Raw genomic sequence first — 24620 nt, 5'->3', positions numbered from 1 at the left:
ATAAGCACGCCAGGTACAACAAGGCTTGGAGCCGGGGCACAAAGTGATAGATTTCACTCACCCGGGGTCACTGGTATGTAAGCATTGGTAGGTACGCACACAACACACACACACACACACACACACACACACACACACACACACACACACACACACACACACACACACACACACACACACACACACACACACACACACACACACACACACACACACGTGCACCCAAGCATACTGGTGAAGGGTCGCACACGTTATGTGTGTTATGAGCAGGCAGGATATCCTGCGTAACAGCTTCGTTATTATAAACATTCTCACTTCTCTCTCTCTCTCTCTCTCTCTCTCTCTCTCTCTCTCTCTCTCTCTCTCTCTCTCTCTCTCTCTCTCTCTCTCTCTCTCTCTCTCTCTCTCTCTCTCTCTCTCTCTCTCTCTCTCTTAGGCCCTCGTTCTCACACACTCAATCAGGTCCTTGCACTAAGACACTCAAGTCGCCGCTCACACACTCACAGATACCCAAATACTAACACACTCATACAGGCTCACGCACTCTCATTCAGGCCTTCACTCTCACACACTCGCTCAGGCAGGAGAAAGACGGCTGATTGAAATGGGTTCTCATAAACTGTATATATAATATATATACAGCTTATATAGTATATATATTTCAGTTGCATATTGGCTTGGGGGACCATTCAAGCTTGTTGGCATATATGATAATTATCCTCACAAATGGCTGACGGAGAGACAAGCAGATATTAGAGGAAAGGTACAGAAGTGTGGACAAAGGTGTACCTGAAGGGTACAAAACAAAAGGTGATAGTGAGAGAGGTGCAGAACTGGAGGAGGTGATAAACAGGGTTCGTACGTCTCGGTTCTAGTACCATTAATGTCTCAAATTTATATGAACGACCTACTTGATGAAGTGAGTTTGTACTTGTTCATTATACAGACGACACAAAAATAATGAGGAATCTTAAAACCGATGATAACTGAGCATAAGTGTTGTAGGAACACTTTGGACTTGGATTGTATCTGGATGGGGTTCTGGGAGTTCTTCTACTCCCCAAGCTCGGCCCGGGGGCCAGGCTTGGTCCAACAGGCTGTTGCTTGGAGTGAGCCACCACAGCCCTGTTGGTCCCGCACTTCTTGAAGAAAACTATCCAGTTTTCTCTTGAAGACGTCCACGTTTGTTCCGGCAATATTTCTTATGCTCACAGGGACCTTGATCAATCTCAGAAGCGAGTCAGACAAATGGCTGTTAGAGTTCAACACAAACAAGTGCAAGGGATGAAAATGGAAAAGAGCAGTAGATCAGAAAGAATGTACGCCATAAGGTGAAGGTAACTACAGGAATTGGAAATATAAAAATACTTGGAAGGGGATATAATACAAGCGTTAAACCCTGAGGCGCATGTGACCAGGATATGATCAGCGGCACATGGGAAGCTGACATACATAAGAATGACATTTAAAAATCTAAATGAAGACATTCAAGATGATGTACACAACCTTTGTGAGACCAACACTGGAATAAGCAGCACGGGCATGGAATCCTCATCTCTTGAACCACGAAGCTGAACCTTGTAAAAGTGTTGAAGCTTGCAACAAGACTGGTGCCGGAATTAACGGGACTAACCTACGTAGCAAATTAAAACAAAATCTCTATCACAACCCCTAGAGTGGAATAGACAAGATGGACAAGAACAGCCTCCGTAAATTGAGAAAAGGCAAGACAAGAGGACGCCGGTGAAATCAGCAAACGCAAATGATCTATCTTGAGATGATTTCGGGGCTTTAGTGTCCCCGCGGCCCGGTCCTCGACCAGGCCTCCACCCCCAGGAAGCAGCCCGTGACAGCTGACTAACACCCAGGTACCTATTTTACTGCTAGGTAACAGGGGCATAGGGTGAAAGAAACTTTGCATATTGTTTCTCGCCGGCGCCTGGGATCGAACCCAGGACCACAGGATCACAAGTCCAGCGTGCTGTCCACTCGGCCGATCGGCTCCCGATTGAGAAATTGAGAATCGAGAAAATTATTGAGAAATGATTGAGAAATTTGAGGCAGTGCTCCCAACTGGTGCGGGTATTAACAGAGAAATGGACTGAAAGACGTCATAGAAGTAATTTCCGTCAACAACTTCAAAAGCAAATATTGCAAAGATTTCGAACGTCAAAACCCCCCGCGTCAGGCAGAACACGACTAGCAGGCGAGGCATGATGATCGACTAGCAGGCGAGGCATGATGATCGACTAGCAGGCGAGGCATGATGATCGACTAGCAGGCGAGGCATGATGATCGACTAGCAGGCGAGGCATGATGATCGACTAGCAGGCGAGGCATGATGATCGACTAGCAGGCGAGGCATGATGATCGACTAGCAGGCGAGGCATGATGATCGACTAGCAGGCGAGGCATGATGATCGACTAGCAGGCGAGGCATGATGATCGACTAGCAGGCGAGGCATGATGATCGACTAGCAGGCGAGGCATGATGATCGACTAGCAGGCGAGGCATGATGATCGACTAGCAGGCGAGGCATGATGATCGACTAGCAGGCGAGGCGTGATGATCGACTAGCAGGCGAGGCGTGATGATCGACTAGCAGGCGAGGCATGATGATCGACTAGCAGGCGAGGCATGATGATCGACTAGCAGGCGAGGCGTGATGATCGACTAGCAGGCGAGGCGTGATGATCGACTAGCAGGCGAGGCATGATGATCGACTAGCAGGCGAGGCATGATGATCGACTAGCAGGCGAGGCGTGATGATCGACTAGCAGGCGAGGCATGATGATCGACTAGCAGGCGAGGCATGATGATCGACTAGCAGGCGAGGCATGATGATCGACTAGCAGGCGAGGCGTGATGATCGACTAGCAGGCGAGGCATGATGATCGACTAGCAGGCGAGGCATGATGATCGACTAGCAGGCGAGGCATGATGATCGACTAGCAGGCGAGGCATGATGATCGACTAGCAGGCGAGGCATGATGATCGACTAGCAGGCGAGGCATGATGATCGACTAGCAGGCGAGGCATGATGATCGACTAGCAGGCGAGGCATGATGATCGACTAGCAGGCGAGGCGTGATGATCGACTAGCAGGCGAGGCATGATGATCGACTAGCAGGCGAGGCGTGATGATCGACTAGCAGGCGAGGCGTGATGATCGACTAGCAGGCGAGGCATGATGATCGACTAGCAGGCGAGGCATGATGATCGACTAGCAGGCGAGGCATGATGATCGACTAGCAGGCGAGGCATGATGATCGACTAGCAGGCGAGGCATGATGATCGACTAGCAGGCGAGGCATGATGATCGACTAGCAGGCGAGGCATGATGATCGACTAGCAGGCGAGGCATGATGATCGACTAGCAGGCGAGGCATGATGATCGACTAGCAGGCGAGGCATGATGATGATGACGTAAAATAAATATGCAGAGGAGGAAACTCTAGAGTCCGAACAGCGCCGAAGCAAGAAATTAAACCAAGCCGGACGCACGGACTCCAGCACCTGCACATGAGAGATTAAATGAGACAGCCAAACCAGCACACACACACACATACAGAAATAGAACAAGTACACCATGTACACTGGTGTTGCTGAATGGATAAACTTGTAATGTATAAAGCCTTGCACTCATCCTGTCAGTGATTAATTCGTCCGGCCGTTATCAAGCTTCTTCTCTAATTCGTAATTACAAACTATAATTTACTGGACTAAAGCCTATTATCTAAAAATACCCTTATAGACCTAAGATTTAAGTTCGAAGCCATTATATTCAATACGAACATGTTAAAATGGCAGAACCTATGCCAAGGTAATGCATCGTATTGATATCAGATACAGATATCTTGTTTTGAAGTACGTATATATATATATATATATATATATATATATATATATATATATGTCGTACCTAGTAGCCAGAACTCACTTCTCAGCCTACTATTCAAGGCCCGATTTGCCTAATAAGCCAAGTTTTCCTGAATTAATATATTTACTATATTTTTTTTCTTATGAAATGATAAAGCAACCCTTTTCTCTATGTATGAGGTCAATTTTTTTTTATTGGAGTTAAAATTAACGTAGATATATGACCGAACCTAACCAACCCTACCTAACCTAACCTAACCTATATTTATAGGTAAGATTAGGTTAGGTAGCCAAAAAAAGCTAGGTTAGGTTAGGTTAGGTAGGTTAGGTAGACGAAAAAACATTAATTCATGAAAACTTGGCTTATTAGGCAAATCGGGCCTTGAATAGTAGGCTGAGAAGTGCGTTCTGGCTATTAGGTACGACATATATATATATATATATATATATATATATATATATATATATGGTAGGAAAATGGAACCTGCATTGGTGGGAACCTAAAAAATCTCCTCTAATGCCTAGTACATTCCTTTCTCCTAGGTATGGGTCCCATTTTTTCCCCCTGAGAGGAAACTCTTCCTCATATATCTACATACTTGAAGTGTTCCCTTGTGAGTAATGTTTATTTTTACTCATAATGAGGATTGAGATTAATTTTGGACTTTGTTCAGGGATAAAGTATACTTGTTGGTTGGTAAATGATTGCGGTAGCCTATTTAAAACCATTACGCGGTTGATAGGCTTTGAGCCTAACATCAAACCAAATTATAATTAATGATAATTAAAGTAGGTTGAAGTCCTACTTCTAGGTGTATATATACACAAGGTTTACAGTAATGTAATACTTGGAATTAAAGGAGATTTGAAAGTTAGAAATATAGATTGTCGTTTAACATTAAATCTATACTTAATCGAAATTAATTTAACTCACATCAATATATACACCAGATGCAGTATAATTATGTGTGTTCATACAGCAAAAATGCTTAGCCTGTTTCTGAGAATATATGCTTAAGTTTGCTTAAGCCATAAATGCTTTTAGAGTTAGGAATTATTTGCGGGTTAGAAAGTATGTTATAAACATTATAAACATTAGTATGTTATAAACATTTCTGTGTGTAAAGTATGTTATCTTCGCCCCTTAGACATTTAATGAATAAAGTCACATTTTAATTACGAGAGGAAGTCGCAGAACGGTATATTTTGATATACTACACACTACGTATGTTCAATCTTTAGTATTTCAGAATACCTAATTGAAGGACTTAACAAGTTATATTTCAGACTTAATGATTTGGAAGTCAATATAAGCCTTAAGCCATAACATATACTGTAATCTGTATTCTATAAACCTTAACCCACAACATGTAATCTATATATATTATTGGCCTTTAACCACAACAACTATAACATATATTGCTCCAGGAGGTTTATGTAACGAAATTGATTTAACGAGATCTATTTAACGGAATCTATTTAAGATATTTTAACGAGATCTATGTGACAAGATATTTTAACGAGATCTTTCAACGAGTCCAGTAAATTTAACGGAATCTATTTAAGATATTTTAACGAGATCTTTCAACGAGTCCAGTAAATTTAACGGAATCTATTTAAAATATTTTAACGAGATCTATGTGACAAGATTTTTTAACGAGATCTTTCAACGAGATTTATGTAACGAGATCTATGCGACAAGATATTTCAACGAGATCTATGTAACGAGATCTATGTAACGAGATCTATTTAGCGAGATCCTTGGGCGAGAGGACGCGTTATCACGCCGGGTAGCGGGTGTGACAGCCGTGATAAGAGCTGTCAATCACCTCCACCCGGTTTGTGACAGTCGGGTTCTTGATGCTTCCTTAAACATGTTAATCAAAACCCTTTGTCATTTGAGTCATGTTAGCGAAAATAACGACACGCTAAATAATGTTTACTGTAATTATACTATGCATTAGAAGGCATACTATGCATACTATGCATACATGGGTTAGAAGGTGTCGATTTGGGACGCTGGTAAGTCATGTTCCAACCATCATTTTCACTTGAGATATTGAGTTACAAATCTTAGTGTGAAAATTATCGGAGGAATTATGCTGGTGACAGTTATAGTAATGCCAGTTTAGTTCACGTATTATGTGCCCAATACCCATCTTGAGAGTAGTATAGGTTGTGACTGTGTAGCCAGGTCGAGGTGTGACTTGACTGACTGACTTGTCGAGTGGATGGCAGCTGGTGGTGGTGGTGGGGGGGGGGGGGGAGGATGTCACAGGCAGTTTTGTTATCTTGGCGACCCCGAAAGTTATTTTGCACTAGGCTGCTCTCCTCTCCTCTCCTCTCCTCTCCTCTCCTCTCCTCTCCTCTCCTCTCCTCTCCTCTCTCTCTCTCTCTCTCTCTCTCTCTCTCTCTCTCTCTCTCTCTCTCTCTCTCTCTCTCTCTCTCTCTCTCTCTCTCTCTCTCTCTCTCTCTCACTCACTCACTCACTCACTCTCTCTCTCTCTCTCTCTCTCTCTCTCTCTCTCTCTCTCTCTCTCTCTCTCTCTCTCTCTCTCTCTCTTTAGTGAGAGTAAAAAGTTATAGTAGTGGTACTGTGGTCAACCACTGAGTTTGTGACTTGCCTGAGGAAACAGCGTCCGGTGGGAGAGGGGATGAGTGAGAGAGGCCAGGGCAAGGAGAGAGAGAGAGAGAGAGAGAGAGAGAGAGAGAGAGAGAGAGAGAGAGAGAGAGAGAGAGAGAGAGAGAGAGATTGAGAGAGAGAGAGAGAGAGAGAGAGAGAGAGAGAGAGAGAGAGAGAGAGAGAGAGAGAGAGAGAGAGAGAGAGAGAGAGAGAGAGAGAGAGAGAGAGAGAGAGAGAGCTATTATAGGTTTAGGTTTATTATACCTCCCCCCCCCTCCCCAATAATTATTAACTAATCAGCCAGAATGTTTTTAAGTCTCTCAGTGTACATGACTTACTCCAGAACTAAACTATTAGTATATACACACTGAGAAGCTGTATAAATACATACACACTCGGTGTATGAAAGTTGTATGCGAGTTAAATCTATGTATGACACTGGACTGCGTACTGTGAGTGGTATTGGAAGGTCCACCACGAGAGGGATGGCCTCGGAGTGAAGGTCAGAGTGAGCGTGATAACAGCGAGGGTAGCGTGAAGCAGATTATTAGTGATTCATAAAAATAGATCGAGGAGGGGGTCACACACAGAACCTAGTTGAAGATGATCATAAGAGATAGCAAGAATGTGTACAAAGATAGCTAGAGCTAGCATCCTCTCTGATGGCTATCACAGAGGATGCTACAAAATGTACAGAAAATATTAATTTATAATCCAATGGTAGTGTAATATACATTATGATACAAAGACCGAGTAGAGTGAGAAAGTTGAGGGTTAAGACTGAGTAAGGTTAGGTTAGGACTTGGTTAGTTGAAGATAGGCTATGTCAATACTAGGTTAGAATAGGCTAAGTCAGGACTAGGTTAGGTTTGGTTAGGTTAAGTTAGAACAGGGAGGTTTATGTTAAGACACATGTCAAGATAAATTATAGCCAGATAAATATTAAAATCATTTAACTATTTTCTGTTGCAAAAACGTGCAAAAAATTCAAGAATTAAAACAACTTTTCAAACCGCGTGTTTTGAAATCCATAACACGAGGATTTTGGTTTGAAATCCAACCAAAATGCGAAGAGAAAAACAGAATATGTTAAGGATGATAATTATTATAATAGGAAGAAAAACAGAGAATAAAGTTCATGTGATATAGAGTGTTGCGGAGTGCTGTGTGTGGGTGTGTTGAGGGTAGAATGTATTGTGTGTGTGTGGGGGTGTGTTGCGGATAGATAGCGAGCCGAACAGGTCCAGACCTGACCTGGGGGGTATTGACCAGCTGCCCAGGACAGGCCAAAGGAGCGGGGGTTATCACACCTCAACGAGGCTGACCCGAGATAAATACCCCCCCTCCCCTGCCCCCACCCCAGGGGTCACACTGGAGTTACACATTGGTATGCTGGCGTTAGGTCACCCTCCAAGTTGTGTTGACCTTCTTGCGTTAGCTTGATGTTGGCTATGACCACACAGCGTTACCTTACCTTGAGGTTCCCTTGAGGTGCTTCCGGGGCTTAGCGTCCCCGCGGCCCGGTCGTTACCACAAGGTTTATGACCACATTACCAGCGATCTACCAGATTTATCAGTGACCTAACAGAGATCAAACAGTGATCTAACAGAGATCAAACAGTGATCTAACAGTGATCTAACAGAGATCAAACAGTGACCTAACAGAGATCAAACAGTGATCTAACAGAGATCAAACAGTGACCTAACAGAGATCAAACAGTGACCTAACAGAGATCAAACAGTGATCTAACAGAGATCAAACAGTGATCTAACAGAGATCAAACAGTGATCTAACAGAGATCAAACAGTGATCTAACAGAGATCAAACAGTGATCTAACAGAGATCAAACAGTGATCTAACAGAGATCAAACAGTGATCTAACAGAGATCAAACAGTGATCTAACAGAGATCAAACAGTGACCTAACAGAGATCAAACAGTGATCTAACAGAGATCAAACAGTGACCTAACAGAGATCAAACAGTGACCTAACAGAGATCAAACAGTGACCTAACAGAGATCAAACAGTGATCTAACAGAGATCAAACATTGACCTAACAAATATCAAACAGTGACCTAACAGAGATCAAACAGTGACCTAACAGAGATCAAACAGTGATCTAACAGAGATCAAACAGTGACCTAACAGAGATCAAACAGTGACCTAACAGAGATCAAACAGTGACCTAACAGAGATCAAACAGTGACCTAACAGAGATCAAACAGTGACCTAACAGAGATCAAACAGTGACCTAACAGAGATCAAACAGTGACCTAACAGAGATCAAACAGTGACCTAACAGAGATCAAACAGTGACCTAACAGAGATCAAACAGTGACCTAACAGAGATCAAACAGTGACCTAACAGAGATCAAACAGTGATCTAACAGAGATCAAACAGTGATCTAACAGAGATCAAACAGTGACCTAACAGAGATCAAACAGTGATCTAACAGTGACCTAACAGAGATCAAACAGTGACCTAACAGAGATCAAACAGTGACCTAACAGAGATCAAACAGTGATCTAACAGAGACCAAACAGTGACCTAACAGAGATCAAACAGTGACCTAACAGAGATCAAACAGTGATCTAACAGAGGGACACAGGACTAGAACATGTCAATGAAATGTGAAGTCAGTGAAGTGAAGGTGAGTGACATGACGTCAGTGAAGTGAGGGTGAGAAACATCAGGAGATAAAAACTCCTCAAGAGAGGCCAGCTTGCAATATTGAACTTGTGTTGAATGTTGAACTTGCATTTGTGTTGAACTTCTACTGTTGCCACGTTGAACTTGTTTGTGTTGAATGATGTTGTAGTGAGTCAAGGTTGCAGAGTTAATGCATACTCTTTTATTTATTTCAGGACTACTGCTAATATCTTATCATTGTAAATAGGGTCATTATCCACTACTATTATCGTCATTATAACTGCTAATACCGTCATTATCACTGTTAATACCGTCATTATCACTGTTAATACCGTCATTATCACTGTTAATACCGTCATTATAACTGTTAATACCATCATTATAACTGTTAATACCGTCATTATAACTGTTAATACCGTCATTATAACTGTTAATACCGTCATTATAACTGTTAATACCGTCATTATCACGGCTAATACCGTCATTATAACTGTTAATACCGTCATTATAACTGCTAATGCCGTCATTATAACTGCTAATACCGTCATTATCACTGCTAATAGCGTCATTATCACTGCTAATACCGTCATTATAACTGCTAATACCGTCATTATAACTGTTAATATCGTAAATGCTAAATAATCCCTATGTCAGAGTAACACAGTGTGGACCAGAGTAACACAGTGTGGGTCCCCATATTGTGAGTTCCCGCCCATATTATGAGTCATTTCTCCATATTGTGCGTATTAGTCCGCCACCCATATTTTGAGTCTCATTCATCTTATGAGTCCGCCACCCATATTGTACGTTTTACCCATAGTGTCACATATTATGAGTTTACCCATTTTCTAAATCTCCATCTATATTGAGAAAATTCCTCCCTTGTTATAAATTCCAACCCATGTTGTGAGTTCTCAAATATATACCGAGTCCTAACTAGATCTAGAATTCTCACCCATATTTTGGTGAGCGGGGGTTGAGCTTCGGCTGTTTGGTCCCGCCTTTCAACTGTCAACTGGTGTACAGGTTCCTGAGCCTACTGGACTCTTATCATATCTACATTTGAAACTGTGCGTGGAGTCAGCCTCCACCACATCACTGCCTGATGTATTCCATCTGTTAACTACTCTGACACTGAAAAAGGGCTTTCTAACGTCCCTGTGGCTCATTTGGGTACTCTCAGTTTGCACCTGTGTCCCTTTGTTCGTGTGCCCCTTGTGTTAAATAAACTGTCTTTATCTTCCCTATCAGAAAGGTAGCGTAATGTAGTGAGTTTGTGGTAGTGAATGTGTTGTAGAGTGTGTGGTGGTGAGTGTGTGTGGTGGTGAGTGTGTGTGGCAGTGAGTGTGTGTGGTGGTGAGTGTGTGGTGGTGAGTGTGTGTGGTGGTGAGTGTGTGTGGCAGTGAGTGTGTGTGGCAGTGAGTGTGTGTGGTGGTGAGTGTGTGTGGTGGTGAGTGTGTGTGGTGGTGAGTGTGTGTGGTGGTGAGTGTGTGTGGCAGTGAGTGTGTGTGGTGGTGAGTGTGTGTGGTGGTGAGTGTGTGTGGCGGTGAGTGTGTGTGGCAGTGAGTGTGTGTGTGTGGCAGTGGAGGGAGGGGGTGACTGGTGTGGTGGAGTGTGTACTCAAATGAGTTCACAAGGACTGGTTGGTTATCTTGGGTGTTCAGTACACACCTACACCCACTCCTCCCTGAAGGTCTAGCACCGTGTGCCATCCAGAGACTGACACTCACGGTGTTCACTACACACCCACACATACGGCCCTCTAGAACACAGACTAGCCCCACCTCAACACCAAAAGTCCCAGCCTCAGGCACCACAAGTGCCTGCTCGAAATCCCCAGTAATGACCACCTAAGCCTCTAGAGGTTCCAGCCAGTCTCCAGAACTTCGAACTCTGCGAGTTCGAAGTGAGTGAGTTAGTGTGTGTGCCTGGAGGAGCGCCTGCCTCAGCCTTCAGGAATGACTGGAAGCGTGCCCGCTGAGGGAGTGGAGGCTCGTGGAGACGTCTGCCAATGTATTGATAACAGTATCATCGCGTGTGATTGCGTTGTCGCTACTGTAAGCCCTGATTATTACCATTCCCCGCCCTCTCCCGGGTCCTAACACAACGTCAACATGGAGTACTCACATCATGGGGTTTCTCCTGCGGCGTCCAGCGTCTTCTAACAAAGACCTTCCTTCTGGGAGGTGATAGTGAGGGTGTGTTGGGGGTCTTCGCCTGATGGCCGGGTAGGAACGCTTTCCCGCGACACTGTTCCTGGCCACTGGTGTAGGTGGTGGCAGAAGTCCGTGAGGGTTGAGGGAGTGCGTGCGAGTGCGTACGAGGAGAGGAGGCAAGGACTCCAGCGTGCGTGCTGGGAGCTGGTGGGGTGCCCAATGAAACGACGCGCCTAGCCGCAGCCCCTGACACCTGTTAGCGACACCGACTTCTTGCGGGTGAAGCGCCACTACCCCCCTCCCTCCCTACCTCCTCCCCAGATCACCCCAGCATCCCCCCCCGTCCTATCCCCCCCCTCCTCTCCCCAACACAAACACTCCCCTTACCCCCCCCCCTCACCGACATCCTTCCTCTCCTCCCAGTGTGAAACCCCCACGAATCCTCTCCCCCCCCCCAGTCTCCCCCCCTATCCATTTCTCTCTGGGTGATCGCCAGCTCATAATATGGAGAGTTGTGTTCATTAACCCCTTTACAGCTGCCGGTGTGAGGCATTAGTGGCTTTGCAATTTCCTCGTTCACTCTTGTGTTCCTCTGGATATCCTTACAGTCCATTCAGACTTGTCAGTGGAGCCAGGATCACGTTATCCTCTATGACAAAACTATTCTGCCCAATCTTTGTCACAGACGCTGTAACTCTCACTGGGAACTCTGTAACATTCGATAGGAACCCCCTGTAACTCGACACTTATAACTCAAGACATAACTTTGTAGATCTTAACACACTCTCTAAATCTTGGCGCGAACTCTGTAACTCTTGACGTTGTAACTCTTGACGCAAACTCTAACTCTTGACACAAACCCTATAATCTTTAATACAAACTGTGTAACGCTTGACTTAACCTCGGCTGACCTAACTTAATTTGACCTGGCTTAATCTAACTTAACCTGACTTGAAGTAATTTAACCTGGTCGTAGTCTCATCTGACCTGACCTGCTCTAGCCATAATAACCTAACCTAACCTAACCTGACCTAACTTAGTCTAACTTGACCTTACCAACCTAACCTGATCTGACTTAAATTAATTAACAAACTTGTCGATGGCATTATGCAAGTTTTGAGTCATTTCAACAGGGACTTATAAATCCTCATGTCTTCAACTCTCTTTCCTTAAGTTTACTTAGACTTAAAGCCTATCAACGTCTGGAGGATTATTAAGACCTATCAACTTCTGGAGGTATATTAAGACCTTTCAACGTCTGGAGGATTATTAAGACCACCACAATAGCTTACTGACCAACCAAAAAGTATACTTAAGTCCTGAACATTGTCCAGGACTAATGTAAACTCACCAAGAAGCTGAGTATACATGTATACCCCTGTTCGTCAAGTATTCCAGTTTTCTTTTATCATCCCTTGAGCGTTCCTCTATTAACGTTTCCATTTCTTGTTCTATTATTTTCTTTTCCATGTGGTTTTCTATCCCTTTGTTGCTGGTTCCTGTTTATTGCACACTTTGGACGTGGCATTTTTTTGTCTTCAGTGTTTGCTGAAAGCGAAACATTTTCTGTTGTTTTCTGGGAAAATTGACGAGGTGTCAACGTCTCCAGATTATGAGTGAGGTCTGTGAGTTGAGTTATGAGTGACGTGAGTTGAGTCAGATTATGAGTGACGTCTGCGAGTTGAGTTATGAGTGACGTGAGTTGAGTCAGATTATGAGTGACGTCTGTGAGTTGAGTTATGAGTGACGTGAGTTGAGTCAGATTATGAGTGACGTCTGTGAGTTAAGTTATGAGTGACGTGAGTTGAGACAGATTATGAGTGACGTCTGTGAGTTAAGTTATGAGTGACGTGAGTTGAGACAGATTATGAGTGACGTGAGTTGAGACAGATTATGAGTGACGTGAGTTGAGACAGATTATGAGTGACGTCTGTGAGTCGCGAGATATTAAGAGTGAGGTTTGTGAGTGGTGAAGCACATGGACAGGAAGTGTATCTGATAACTGAGGGGGGGGGGTGATGGATTGGAGGGGGGGGATTGGGGGGGGGGTTGACAGGATGGCAGGTGGATGGGTCAGTAGATTGCAACACTACCACTGTTTCACACACACACCGCTGAACACAATTGTTCCATTTGGCACTACCACTCACACCACTGAACACTGTCTGGAAGATGGAACAGCACTCAGATTGGCAAAGAATACCATGGATAACTCTGGATTTGATTGTACCACAAGGTAAAGCAAAGGTAATCTTAAGTACACCTGAGCCACTGTAGACAACTGTAACTCTGAATTGTGTCTGGTCACCATCTACTTTAAACTTTATATATATATATATATATATATATATATATATATATATATATATATATATATATATATATATATATATATATATATATATATATACCTAGTAGCCAGAACGCACTTCTCGGCCTACTATGCAAGGCCCGATTTGCCTAATAAGCCAAGTTTTCATGAATTAATTGTTTTTCGACTACCTAACCAGCCTAACCTAACCTAACCTAACTTTTTCGGCTACCTAACCTAACCTAACCTATAAAGATAGGTTAGGTTAGGTTAGGTAGGGTTGGTTAGGTTCGGTCATATATCTACGATAATTTTAACTCCAATAAAAAAAAATTGACTTCATACATAATGAAATGGGTAGCTTTATCATTTCATAAGAAAAAAATTAGAGAAAATATATTAATTCAGGAAAACTTGGCTTATTAGGCAAATCGGGCCTTGCATAGTAGGCCGAGAAGTGCATTCTGGCTACTAGGTACGACATATATATATATATATATATATATATACATATATATATATATATATATATATATATATATATATATATATATATATATATATATATATATATATATATATATATATATGTATACCAACCTCAACATACCAGGTCATGAGAGGTTAAAACCTCCATTCACGGTACTTTGTGCCTCGAACCCCCGACTCAGTAGACGAGCAGTTGGGTTAAGCCCTGACTACTATCTCTCTCTCTCCTACAGTCAACACCTCTCTCCCCCACTTTCCCCCCTTGTCTCTCCCATACTTCCCCTCACTGCACTTTTCCCTCCCTCTTCCCCACATTGGGTAATCTTGACTATACACAAGTCTTCAGTCTGGGTAAATAAACAGAGAAGTGTAGCAGTATCTCAGTGTATTGTGTACACTGCGGGTTGACCTTGTTCCTAAACTGTGATTACGGGCTTAGGGGAGACTTGTTCTTTGGCTCAGTAAGTTCTCCTGGCTACCTTAATTACTCTCCAGAGGTCGGCTGGCCTTATGCCCGACTCCACACCAAATATATACATAATGTGTATGTATATATAGTTACAAAATGTGGCATTAACATATATACAATACAACCATTACAGATCAATTGAAAAACACACCAACGGGATACATTAATAAGTGTCACGGACAGATTTGATCATTGTTGCAAGTCAAACATCTCTTCGAATTCCTCTGAATTTGGACTCTTGGCCAAGATGCAGCAGTCATTTTTCCCTTTATATCGCGACACTGAGGCGCTGGAACACAAAGCTTTTCGCTCTCAGGGGCCAGATTCACGAAAGCACTTACGCAAGCACTTACGTACGTGTACATCTTTCCTCAATCTTTGATGGCGTTGGTTACATTTATTAAACAGTTTACAAGCATAAAAACTTTCTATTCAACTGTTGGTATTGTTATAAACAGTCTCCTGGTGTTTCGGAGCTCATTAACTGTTTAATAATTGGAAACAAAGCCGCCAAAGATTGAGAAAAGATGTATAGGTTCGTAAGTGCTTGCGTAAGTGCTTTCGTGAATCTGGCCCCTGGTCTTTTGTAACGCCGATCAATTTCTCACCTAATTTCTTCAGGAACTTCAATGCTCATTTTCCCCACGAACCGAGGGTCTCCGAACCGATCGGCTCAAAGCTGTAGCAGTGTGCCAGACCTCTGTATTTGATGATTTTCTGCATTTCCTTGAAAGAAGCAGCGCCGCCTCCCCTTCGCTTGCACTGTGTTGGAAGTAGGTACTGGCCAGTGTGGCAGCGCACGTGTAGTCCCACACCACTTGCTTACCATCCTTCCAAGAAAGCAAGGTGACCCCATCTGGACTTCTGAGGTTCGTTGAGTCTGTATTGATGTGGTTCTCTTTGTGCTGGGCAGCGGGCCGTGGCGAGGCTCCTCTTGATGATGTCGTTGACTTCTTCATGTCTTGCAGTCTTACCCTGTGATTTACGACATACCAGACCATGACGACCATATTGGTCTGCCATCGCAGTTCCGCAGATGCACCTATGTTCGGTGAGGATGGGGGCGGCAAGGCGAAGGGCAACTCCAATGTGGAGAGCGACATGACTGAGGCGAGTTGCCAGGGCTGTACGTTAGCCTGGGTAAGGTGAGGCACTTTGTGAGAAGGTAGAGGGCATCGTGGGAGTCCAAGTCCTTTATTCTCTCTTCCATCCTCTTTAGGTCGTTAAACTTTTCGTCAAGGACTGCGGGTTCAATGACTGATTATATATATATATATATATATATATATACATATATATATATATATATATATATATATATATATATATATATATATATGTATATATATATATATATATATATATATATATATATGTATATATATATAACTCCTCCTTAACTCACACACCTGTTGCCTCCCTCTGGTGAGTGTCAGATCACCTCACACACTCACCACTCAGATCACCTCACACACTCACCACTCAGATCACCTCACACACTCACCACTCAGACCACCTCACACACTCACCACTCAGATCACCTCAGCTCAACACACACACAGTTCCCGCCACAACAACAACAACAACATCAGCCACAACATTCACAGCTGATGTATACACCCAAACAAGAAACTCTATACACATGTATATTTTACTCAGGAAATGCTTTACAGTGTGGTGAACCCGCGGAGTGTGGCTGTGTATATTTTATACGGATACTTTCCGTTGTGTATTGTATGTGTGAAGGATATGTTGGGAGGATATTATTGATGTCTATAGGAGAGACGCTCCGCGCTTTATCTAGTTACGCAAAGCTACCCAAAGTCACCCAAAACTTCGTAGCATTACGTAAATAATGAAAAACTATGATATATTTACTCACTATAATGTTGGTGCTAATGTTGAACATGACAAAAACATGTTTTTACTTTGAGATATTATAATTTTATAACGAAATTAGACGAAACTAAGCAGCAGGGACCGCCGCAGGAAGTCGACGATCCAGGCGACAATGTTGTGGCTTTGGGTAATTCGACCCAAATTCGTTATAAAAAATATTATTTCAGAGTAAAATTATGCTTTTTGTCATGTTCAACATTGAGCACCAACATTATAGTGAGTAAATATATCATAGTTCTTCATTATTAACGTAATGAAAAAAGACTGCTAAGTTTTGTTAATAAACTACCATTCAAGCTGTCATTGCAATCATTCTGAGCTACCTATGTGCTTTAATATACCTACAATTTTTCTCATTAATTTTTTTCATGCTATGTAACTGTTATCATTTTTATAAATTTTGCAAGTATTTACCTACTTATAAGTTTCTTAGATTAAGGACCTGCCCGAAACGCTGCGCGTACTAGTGGCTTTACAAGAATGTAATTACTGTACTATGCTATGTATCCTCACAATCCCAATGTACCTTCTTGTATGTATATAAATAAATAAATAAATAAATAAATAAATAAATAAATAAATAAATAAATAAATAAATAAATAAATAAATAATGCTAGGGGAGCTTTAGGTAGCTTTGGGTACCTTTGACGGCCCCGCTGAGCGCGCCTCCAGACACCGCCATCTTGCCTCGCCGTCCAAAAGTTGACTTCATTACTTCGCGCGTTAATATGTGGCTCATTCTGCATAGTAACAAGATAGATGAATAGAATATGCTAGCGTGAACTTCAGTTTGGTCTCAGATATGCTACATTTTGTTGGTGTTCTCAGTGTATTACTGCATCGCAGACAGTCTTCTAGCAATCTTAAGGTGGTAGCCAACTGTCTTTAAAGAGCGTATGTTTCGGGTAATGTGATGTGTGCGCCGGGGTTATTCTTGAGGTTATCTTGAGATGATTTCGGGGCTTTAGTGTCCCCGCGGCCCGGTCCTCGACCAGGCCTCCACCCCAAGGAAGCAGCCCGTGACAGCTGACTAACTCCCAGGTACCTATTTACTGCTAGGTAACAGGGGCATTCAGGGTGAAAGAAACTTTGCCCATTTGTTTCTGCCACGTGCGGGAATCGAACCCGCGCCACAGAATTACGAGTCCTGCGCGCTATCCACCAGGCTACGAGGCCCCTCTTATTGTTCTTCATGCCAGCCTGGAACACCCGCTGGTGGTGCTGGTCACCTGGGAGGTGCTCTCTTAGGTGGCTCTCCGTACTCTCTCCTTAGTGGGGAAGTTAAGACAAGGTTGAACATCCCAGTGTACATGTGTGTGTGTGTGTGTGTGTGTGTGTGTGTGTGTGTGTGTGTGTGTGTGTGTGTGTGTGTGTGTGTGTGTGTGTGTGTGTGTGTGTGTGTGTCTGTGTGTGTGTGTGTGTCTGTGTGTGTGTGTGTGTGTGTGTGTGTGTGTGTGTGTGTGTGTGTGTGTGTGTGTGTGTGTGTGTGTGTGTGTGTGTGTGTGTGTGTGTGTGTGACCTATTATCTCGGTAAGTGCTGGTGTTAGCTCACTGACTGTCATATAGCTGTCAACATCCTCATTTTCTTTTACCATCTGTCTGTATATCTGTCTATCTGTCTCTGTCTGTCTGGCTCTGTCTCTTTCTGTCTGTCAGTCTGGCTCCGTCCGTCTGTGTGTGTGTGTGACAGCCGTCCGCCCTGGGCATACTGGTGGCCTTGTAGGGTAGTGGTCATACCCAGGTAATTAGAGGGAGAGTGCAGAGGCAGGGGCGAGGCTGGTCCACTCCGGGGCTCCGTGCTGGCGCCGACCTCACATGCCCTCACCTGTGTCACCCAGAGAGAGAGAGAGAGGGAGAGAGAGAGAGAGAGGGGGGGGGAGAGAGAGGGAGAGGGGGAGAGAGAGGGAGGGAGAGGGGGAGAGAGAGGGAGAGAGAGATAGAGAGAGGGAGGGAGGGAGAGAGGGGGGGGGAGGAAGGAAGGATCATGCCCTATGACGGTGTATCGGTGTGCTGCTCGCGCAACACAGAACCATTCTCACACGGCGCCTAAACTTCTCACCCTGGGCATGGGGTACATACCCCGTCGGTGCCCAGACCGTGAGAACCTCGCCCTTACGCTCCACACGCGTAAGTGTTAATTTCCCCTCCCCGTACCGCTCCATGCTTACGAAACAAGCGCGGTTCTAAGAATTGGTTGTGTAAAGGAAGCCGCTCTTTTCCTCGTCCCACTATCATTTAGGACCGTGCTGCCATCTTGTGGTCCACGTGACATAATGTTACGAGGCTGTGAAGTCAAGCGTGCCCACGTGTTGAGCTCATGACTCTAGTGCACGGTGAAGTACGTTAATTAAGACAATAAAATACATCTCAAAGGGATAGAGTAGCTTAGGCTATTTCTACCCTCCTCTACTTCAAGTCCCTCAAGGGGCTTACCTGGTTACCTGGTTGATGGGGTTCTGGGAGTTCTTCTACTCCCCAAGCCCGGCCCGAGGCCAGGCTTGACTTGTGAGAGTTTCGCACAAAGTTAGTGAACAAATCCACAAAGTCACAGTACAAGAATCACATTTAACACTGCAGGTTAATATAGTAAACACAGCATATAAGTGTTGTACTCTTAGGGAAAAGTGCTTGTAGCTCTTAAGTATTGTGTCTGTCATGTCATTATCACACATCCCAACAATTTGATGTGCTACACTACTTATTTCCTTATTTCTATAGTTATCAATAAGTTGACACACTAATACATAATGAACTAAAGTGTGAGCGTGTGGCATACTACATAATTTACACTCCTTATCTTTTTCACTGACATCAACACTGTATTGCCAGATATATTTGTATCCTAATCTTAATCTCATGTCAACTGAATCCTTCCATGTAGACTTTCCTCTACCATAAGTGAAGGAAGAATTTGTGTTAAAGATTGCATAATGCTTAAGTGTGTTACTGCTGTCCACCATTACTGCTCTCTTAACTTTTGCTTCATCCTCTTGGATCATCTTGATTTTTGTTTGAATTTTTCGAAGTTTTCTGACATACAACATCGACAAGTTTTTTCCGAGGCTCTCTTCGCTATCTCGTCAACTACCTCATTCAACAGTATTCCCACATGTGAAGGGATCCACATGAATCTTACTTTATACCCGTTTTTGTCAAATGTCTTAACATTCTCAATCACAATATTCTGGTATACTGGCCGTCTGCTATTTAAAGACTCTAACGCTCCTCTACTGTCAATAAAGAAGCAGGCATTTTTACTACATTTGACTACTTCCTGTAATCCTGATAATACACCTTGGAGTTCAGCCTGCGTTGAAGAGACATTGTCAGTTAAGCGGCGTCCAATAACAGTATCTCTACAGTGCCGATGTCAATGTACTCCCCAACCAAGACTCCACATCCTGCCTTCCCATCCCTAGCTACTGACCCATCACAAAATTAATGTAAAGTGTTTTCTGTAGGTAATTTTCTAATTATACAATCATATGTTGGCTTCAGCTCTCTTATCTCATACATATTTTTTTCTTATGCAGGGGAATAATTACCACAATTAATTATCTATGATACAATCCTCTCATGGTGGTGTGAATTGTCTCGTAGGAAAAAGCAATTCATTCTGGAATAACATCATACGTTATAACATTAGAACATATTGAAATTGAAATTGAAATAAGTTTATTGAGGTAAAATACACACAAAGGGATGAGGTAGCTCAAGCTATTCTCACCCCGTTCAGTACATCGTGTTAATATATACATATACACACATTACAAGTAATAAACATATTACCAAACATTCTGAGAGATAAACGTATACATTTCCTACTTTAGAACATATGGTACTCATATATGCTCTTTGATTATACTTTAACATACATTGTTCATTACTGTACTTCCCACCTTTAGCTGATGACTCAGCCCGTCCTCATATACAAAGATCCAAGCTTGTTAATCCAGCCGCCAAACCTCCTGTTTGTGAATGACAAACGGTTTACACACGACTCACAACTGATAACGTCCGAACACTTCCGGAACAAGTGCTTCACTGACGAATTTTGTTCGAACCACAACGCTGTAAATGCTTCATCCACGTACTACATATACAAATAATCGCCAACAGAACCTAAACACCTAACCTATATCTATATATATATACAATATGCTAATATATTATAATATTAATTTATATTTGAGAAAATTCCCGTTTTGAATGAACAGCATGTAAAAATTTAGGAATGCGTCTGTGGGGTCGACCGCTGGATGTAATGGACTTGAGTCGAGGACGGGTTGCTATAATTGCTTCACTAACCAATGCTTGACCAACTTGTATAATTCCTGATCTATGCCGCGTCTCCCCCTTGTTTTATTCCTTTCTTTCGACACAATTTATACTTTAATCTCAATTAGTATTAAGTTTTAGTCTAAGTTTTTTCCCCCACACCTTGCCCGAAACGCTGTGTGTATTAGTGGCTTTAGGTATTGTATGTACTGGCTCTATCTATAAATCCAACATTATGTTTGTAACTCATCTTCTATGTTTGTACTTTTACCTGAATAAACATTCTATTTTTGTACTTTTACCTGAATAAACATTTCAATTTCAATTTGACCCACGTACTTCAAATACAAATAATCATCAACAGAACCTAAACACCTAACCTAACCTACGCCTAACTATACATAGAATATTTTTGAATAATAATATTAATTCATATATGAGAACAAATTAAATTTTTAATACACAGTATGTTAACATTTATGAATGCATCTGAGGGAAGGGCGGCCGCTACTTTAAACAGCCTAGTGTGAGGACGGGTTGGCTGACTTGCCTTGCCTAGCCTAGTGAGGTCTAGGTCATTACCACCCACTTACACCAGCCCTGCTGGTGTAAGTTAAAGTTGGGGATGGAGGATGTTTCTACTGCTTCTATCAGGACATTCCATTTGTTGGTTGCTCGTTCAGGGTTGAGCTTACATTCCCTTTACAGTGAGCTTACATTGAGCTCCTTACATTCCTTCGACGTGCTGGGATGATGTGGACGAGTCTTGCGACCAAACTTGACAATGTAAATAAAGTTTTAAACATATCGTGCAAAATAGAGCGTGAAACAATTTAATGTAAATTTGATGTGTTTATAGATTTGAGGAAAGACCCGAGTAAATACTGGTTTGGAAATGAGGGTTATAGTTTTATGGAACAAATTGCTGGGTAACATAATTGACGTGGAATCACTGGAGTGTTTCAAGCGTAGGTTAGACATATATATGAATGGGTTTGGGTGGATATTATTAGGAGCGGCCTCAAGTAGGCCATTATAGGCCTTCTGCATTGTTTTGTATTCCTGTGTTCCACTCTTGGTCCCTGGACCCGGTGTATGGGTGGCAGCAGTGTATAATTGAGTTTATCATGAATCTTATAACCGTTCAGAGAGCAGTGATAGAAAGGTTATAGAGGTAAACAATACTATATAAACAATATATACTTTAGGCTTGTATCAATCCTCCCCCCCGAGGGGGAAAACTACTGACCCTCCCCAAGATGTAACGCCACAATACTTGCCTAACTCTCGGGTACCTATTTACTGCTAGGTGAACAGAAGCATTAGGTGAAAGGCAACGTGCCCAACCATTTCTATCCTGACCGGGAATCGAACCCGGGATCCCCAAATGTGAATCGAGAACGAAGCCAACTGTACTACGAGACCCATGTATGTAATGTACGAGCGTGCGTGGTCTCATCTATTTCAGTTTGCAGGGTTGAGTTTCAGCTTCTGGACCCCACCTTTTGATCTTCTAAAACATTCACTTCAAATCCCATCAACTCATATCGTATCATCGCCTGACATTGTATTCACCTAGTTGTACTCACCTAGTTGTGCTTGTGGGGGGTTGAGCTCTGGCTTTTTGGTCCCGCCTCTCAGCTGTCAGTCAATTGGTGTACAGGTTCCTGAGCCTACTGGGCTCTATCATATCTACACTTGAAACTGTGTATGGAGTCAGCCTCCACCTGCTTGATGGGGTTCTGGGAGTTTTAATCCCCAAGCCCGGCCCGAGGCCAGACTTGACTTGTGAGAGTTTGGTCCACCAGGCTGTTGCTTGGAGCGGCCCGCAGGCCCACATACCCACCACAGTCCGGTTGGTCCGGCACTCCTTGGAGAAAATGATCTAGTTTTCTCTTGAAGATGTCTACGGTTGTTCCGGCACAACCGGTTGTTAGGTACTCCTGTATTCATTGGAGTACCTTACCACTTACTCCTTAGGAAATGCATATGTTTATCTCTCAGAATGTTAGGTAATACGTTTATTGCTCGTAATATGTGTCTATGTATGTATTAACACGATGTACTGAACGAGGTGAGAATAGCTTGAGCTACCTCATCCCTTTGTGTGTATTTTACCTCAATAAACTTATTTCAATTTCACTTACTCCTTGTTTTTCCAACCTGTACAACAGTCTTCTATAGGGTACTGTATCAAAAGATTTCTGACACTGCTCACAAAGTTATCTTCTAGTCTACCTACTATCACACTGTGTTCTCACATCCCCTTCATCAAAGGTTAGATTCTGTCGGGTAGATTTGATAAAGCTCCCTCGGGCAAAAAGTCATGTTTAGTTAAGCCTATTCTCAGCCACCCTTCCCTTTGACCCATATATAGCTTCTAGTTTCCATCATGTCCACTTTCCCATTCAGAATATCGCTATTTTCTACACTATCGGTCTTCCTGTAGATTTTGTATATCGTAACCACGTCACCTCTCCCTTTTCCAGCGTTGTAAGATGGAGTTCTTTCAGTATTTATATATAGTTCATTCCCCTTAAGTCCAGGACCAGCATTGCAGCAGTCGTCTGTATTTGGTACAGCTGTGTTTGTCTTGGACGAACGTCACGCTAGAGCCGCTTACTCTTGTAATAGTCTCACGTACGTGCTGTATATACAGTGTTGTGAACGCTTCATCCAGGTTTGTGAAGGCTGAATTGTTGTTCGGTAGGCGTCCCGCGATGCTACATTGTTTATATGTTTCTCTAGAACAAGGTTCAATGTTTCGTCTTTACCTGAGTCCGGGTCCTTTGTCGCTGCTGCGTTGCATCGCCCTCAACATTGTGTGTTGCTCTTTCTTTTATTATCTTACCGTTCCCAGTCTCGGTACTTTGCATTTGCTGGGGTTAAAATCGAGTAGCCATTTTCTGGATAATGTCTAAATTCCACTGAAGATAGTTCTCGAACATCGTTGTCTTTCTCAGTCCTAAATGACACTTTAGATAACCGAGTGAAGATTTATGAAGATTAAGCCACCCAAAAGGTGGCACACGGGCATGAATAGCCCGTAAGTGGTGGCCCTTTTGAGCCATTACCAGTATCAAGAGCTGATACTGGAGATCTATGGAGGTGCGACTGCACCCTGCGTGACGGGAGATGTCTCCCGTCTTTAGATAACCTTGGAGGTCATTATACATGTATGACCATGTCATTATACACTGGTATACATGTCTGCTGCCTGTCTGGTCTTCCTGCGTCTGCCTGGTCACCACAGAGGCTGAGTTCTGCCTCACAGGCAACAGTGTCCGTGTACAGTTTTAATAGAACAAATGTAAACTGATGTACCTGTATGCTAATTCAGTATCCTATAGTATAGTGGTCTGCGTTCGTGACTCAACCCAGGATTCCGGGTTCAATTCCCCGGCGGTCAGAAATAATTGAGTACATTTCCTTTCACTTAAGGAAATTTTTGGAAAGGAAAGAAAGGCTTGCGCTTAAGGAAATTAAGGCTTGCGCAGGAATATCCCTGCAAAAAGAAAGAAAAAAACTTAAGGCTTGTGTTCACCTAGCATTAAATAGGTACCCAGGAGTTAGGTAAAGGCAGCTGTTGTGGGTTGCACTCTAAGGAAGGTCAGAAGCTGACGTAGGAGGACCTCGATAAGCCTTAGTACACGATTCCTGTCCCTAACAATGGGAATTATATATTGTTTCTAAGATTGGTTTTTAACTCAAACATTTGAGTTTTTTATTAACAAGCTTAGGTATACACAGCAATGGGCCTGGTAGCCTGGTGGATAGCGCGCAGGACTCGTAATTCTGTGGCGCGGGTTCGATTCCCGCTCCAGGCAGAAACAAATTGGCAAAGTTTCTTTCACCCTGAATGC

The 24620-nt window shown here is 43.0% G+C and overlaps 3 protein-coding genes across 7 annotated transcripts in view; 2 read left to right on the top strand and 1 right to left on the bottom strand.

The window, feature by feature from the left end:
- The window catches only part of LOC123766788 (uncharacterized), an 80468-nt gene extending 68916 nt beyond the window's left edge, over positions 1-11552 (bottom strand). Inside the window, 1 exon segment of the mRNA XM_069307563.1 lies at positions 11282-11552. The gene's annotated coding sequence lies outside the window, so the exon portion shown is untranslated.
- LOC123766787 (TBC1 domain family member 2B) overlaps positions 1-24620 on the top strand; it is a 425460-nt gene that overhangs the window by 351315 nt on the left and 49525 nt on the right. The gene's annotated exons all lie outside the window — the stretch shown is intronic.
- Positions 1-24620, top strand: part of LOC123751104 (CDAN1-interacting nuclease 1) — a 201766-nt gene that overhangs the window by 161845 nt on the left and 15301 nt on the right. The window contains exon 1 of one of the 4 annotated variants that reach the window (XM_045733204.2): positions 13437-13546. The exons of the other annotated variants lie outside the window; for them this stretch is intronic. Coding sequence (XP_045589160.1) covers positions 13515-13546 — 32 coding nt within the window. The 5' untranslated portion in view covers positions 13437-13514. Of the gene's footprint in view, positions 1-13436; positions 13547-24620 lie in introns of those variants that run through there. 4 annotated transcript variants of the gene reach the window in all.

Source organism: Procambarus clarkii, chromosome 60 (genome assembly GCF_040958095.1).
Source record: "Procambarus clarkii isolate CNS0578487 chromosome 60, FALCON_Pclarkii_2.0, whole genome shotgun sequence".
Taxonomy (NCBI): Eukaryota; Metazoa; Arthropoda; class Malacostraca; order Decapoda; family Cambaridae; genus Procambarus; species Procambarus clarkii.
The sequence above is the reverse complement of the archived record's forward strand: the minus strand, read 5'-3'. Positions and strand labels throughout refer to the sequence as shown.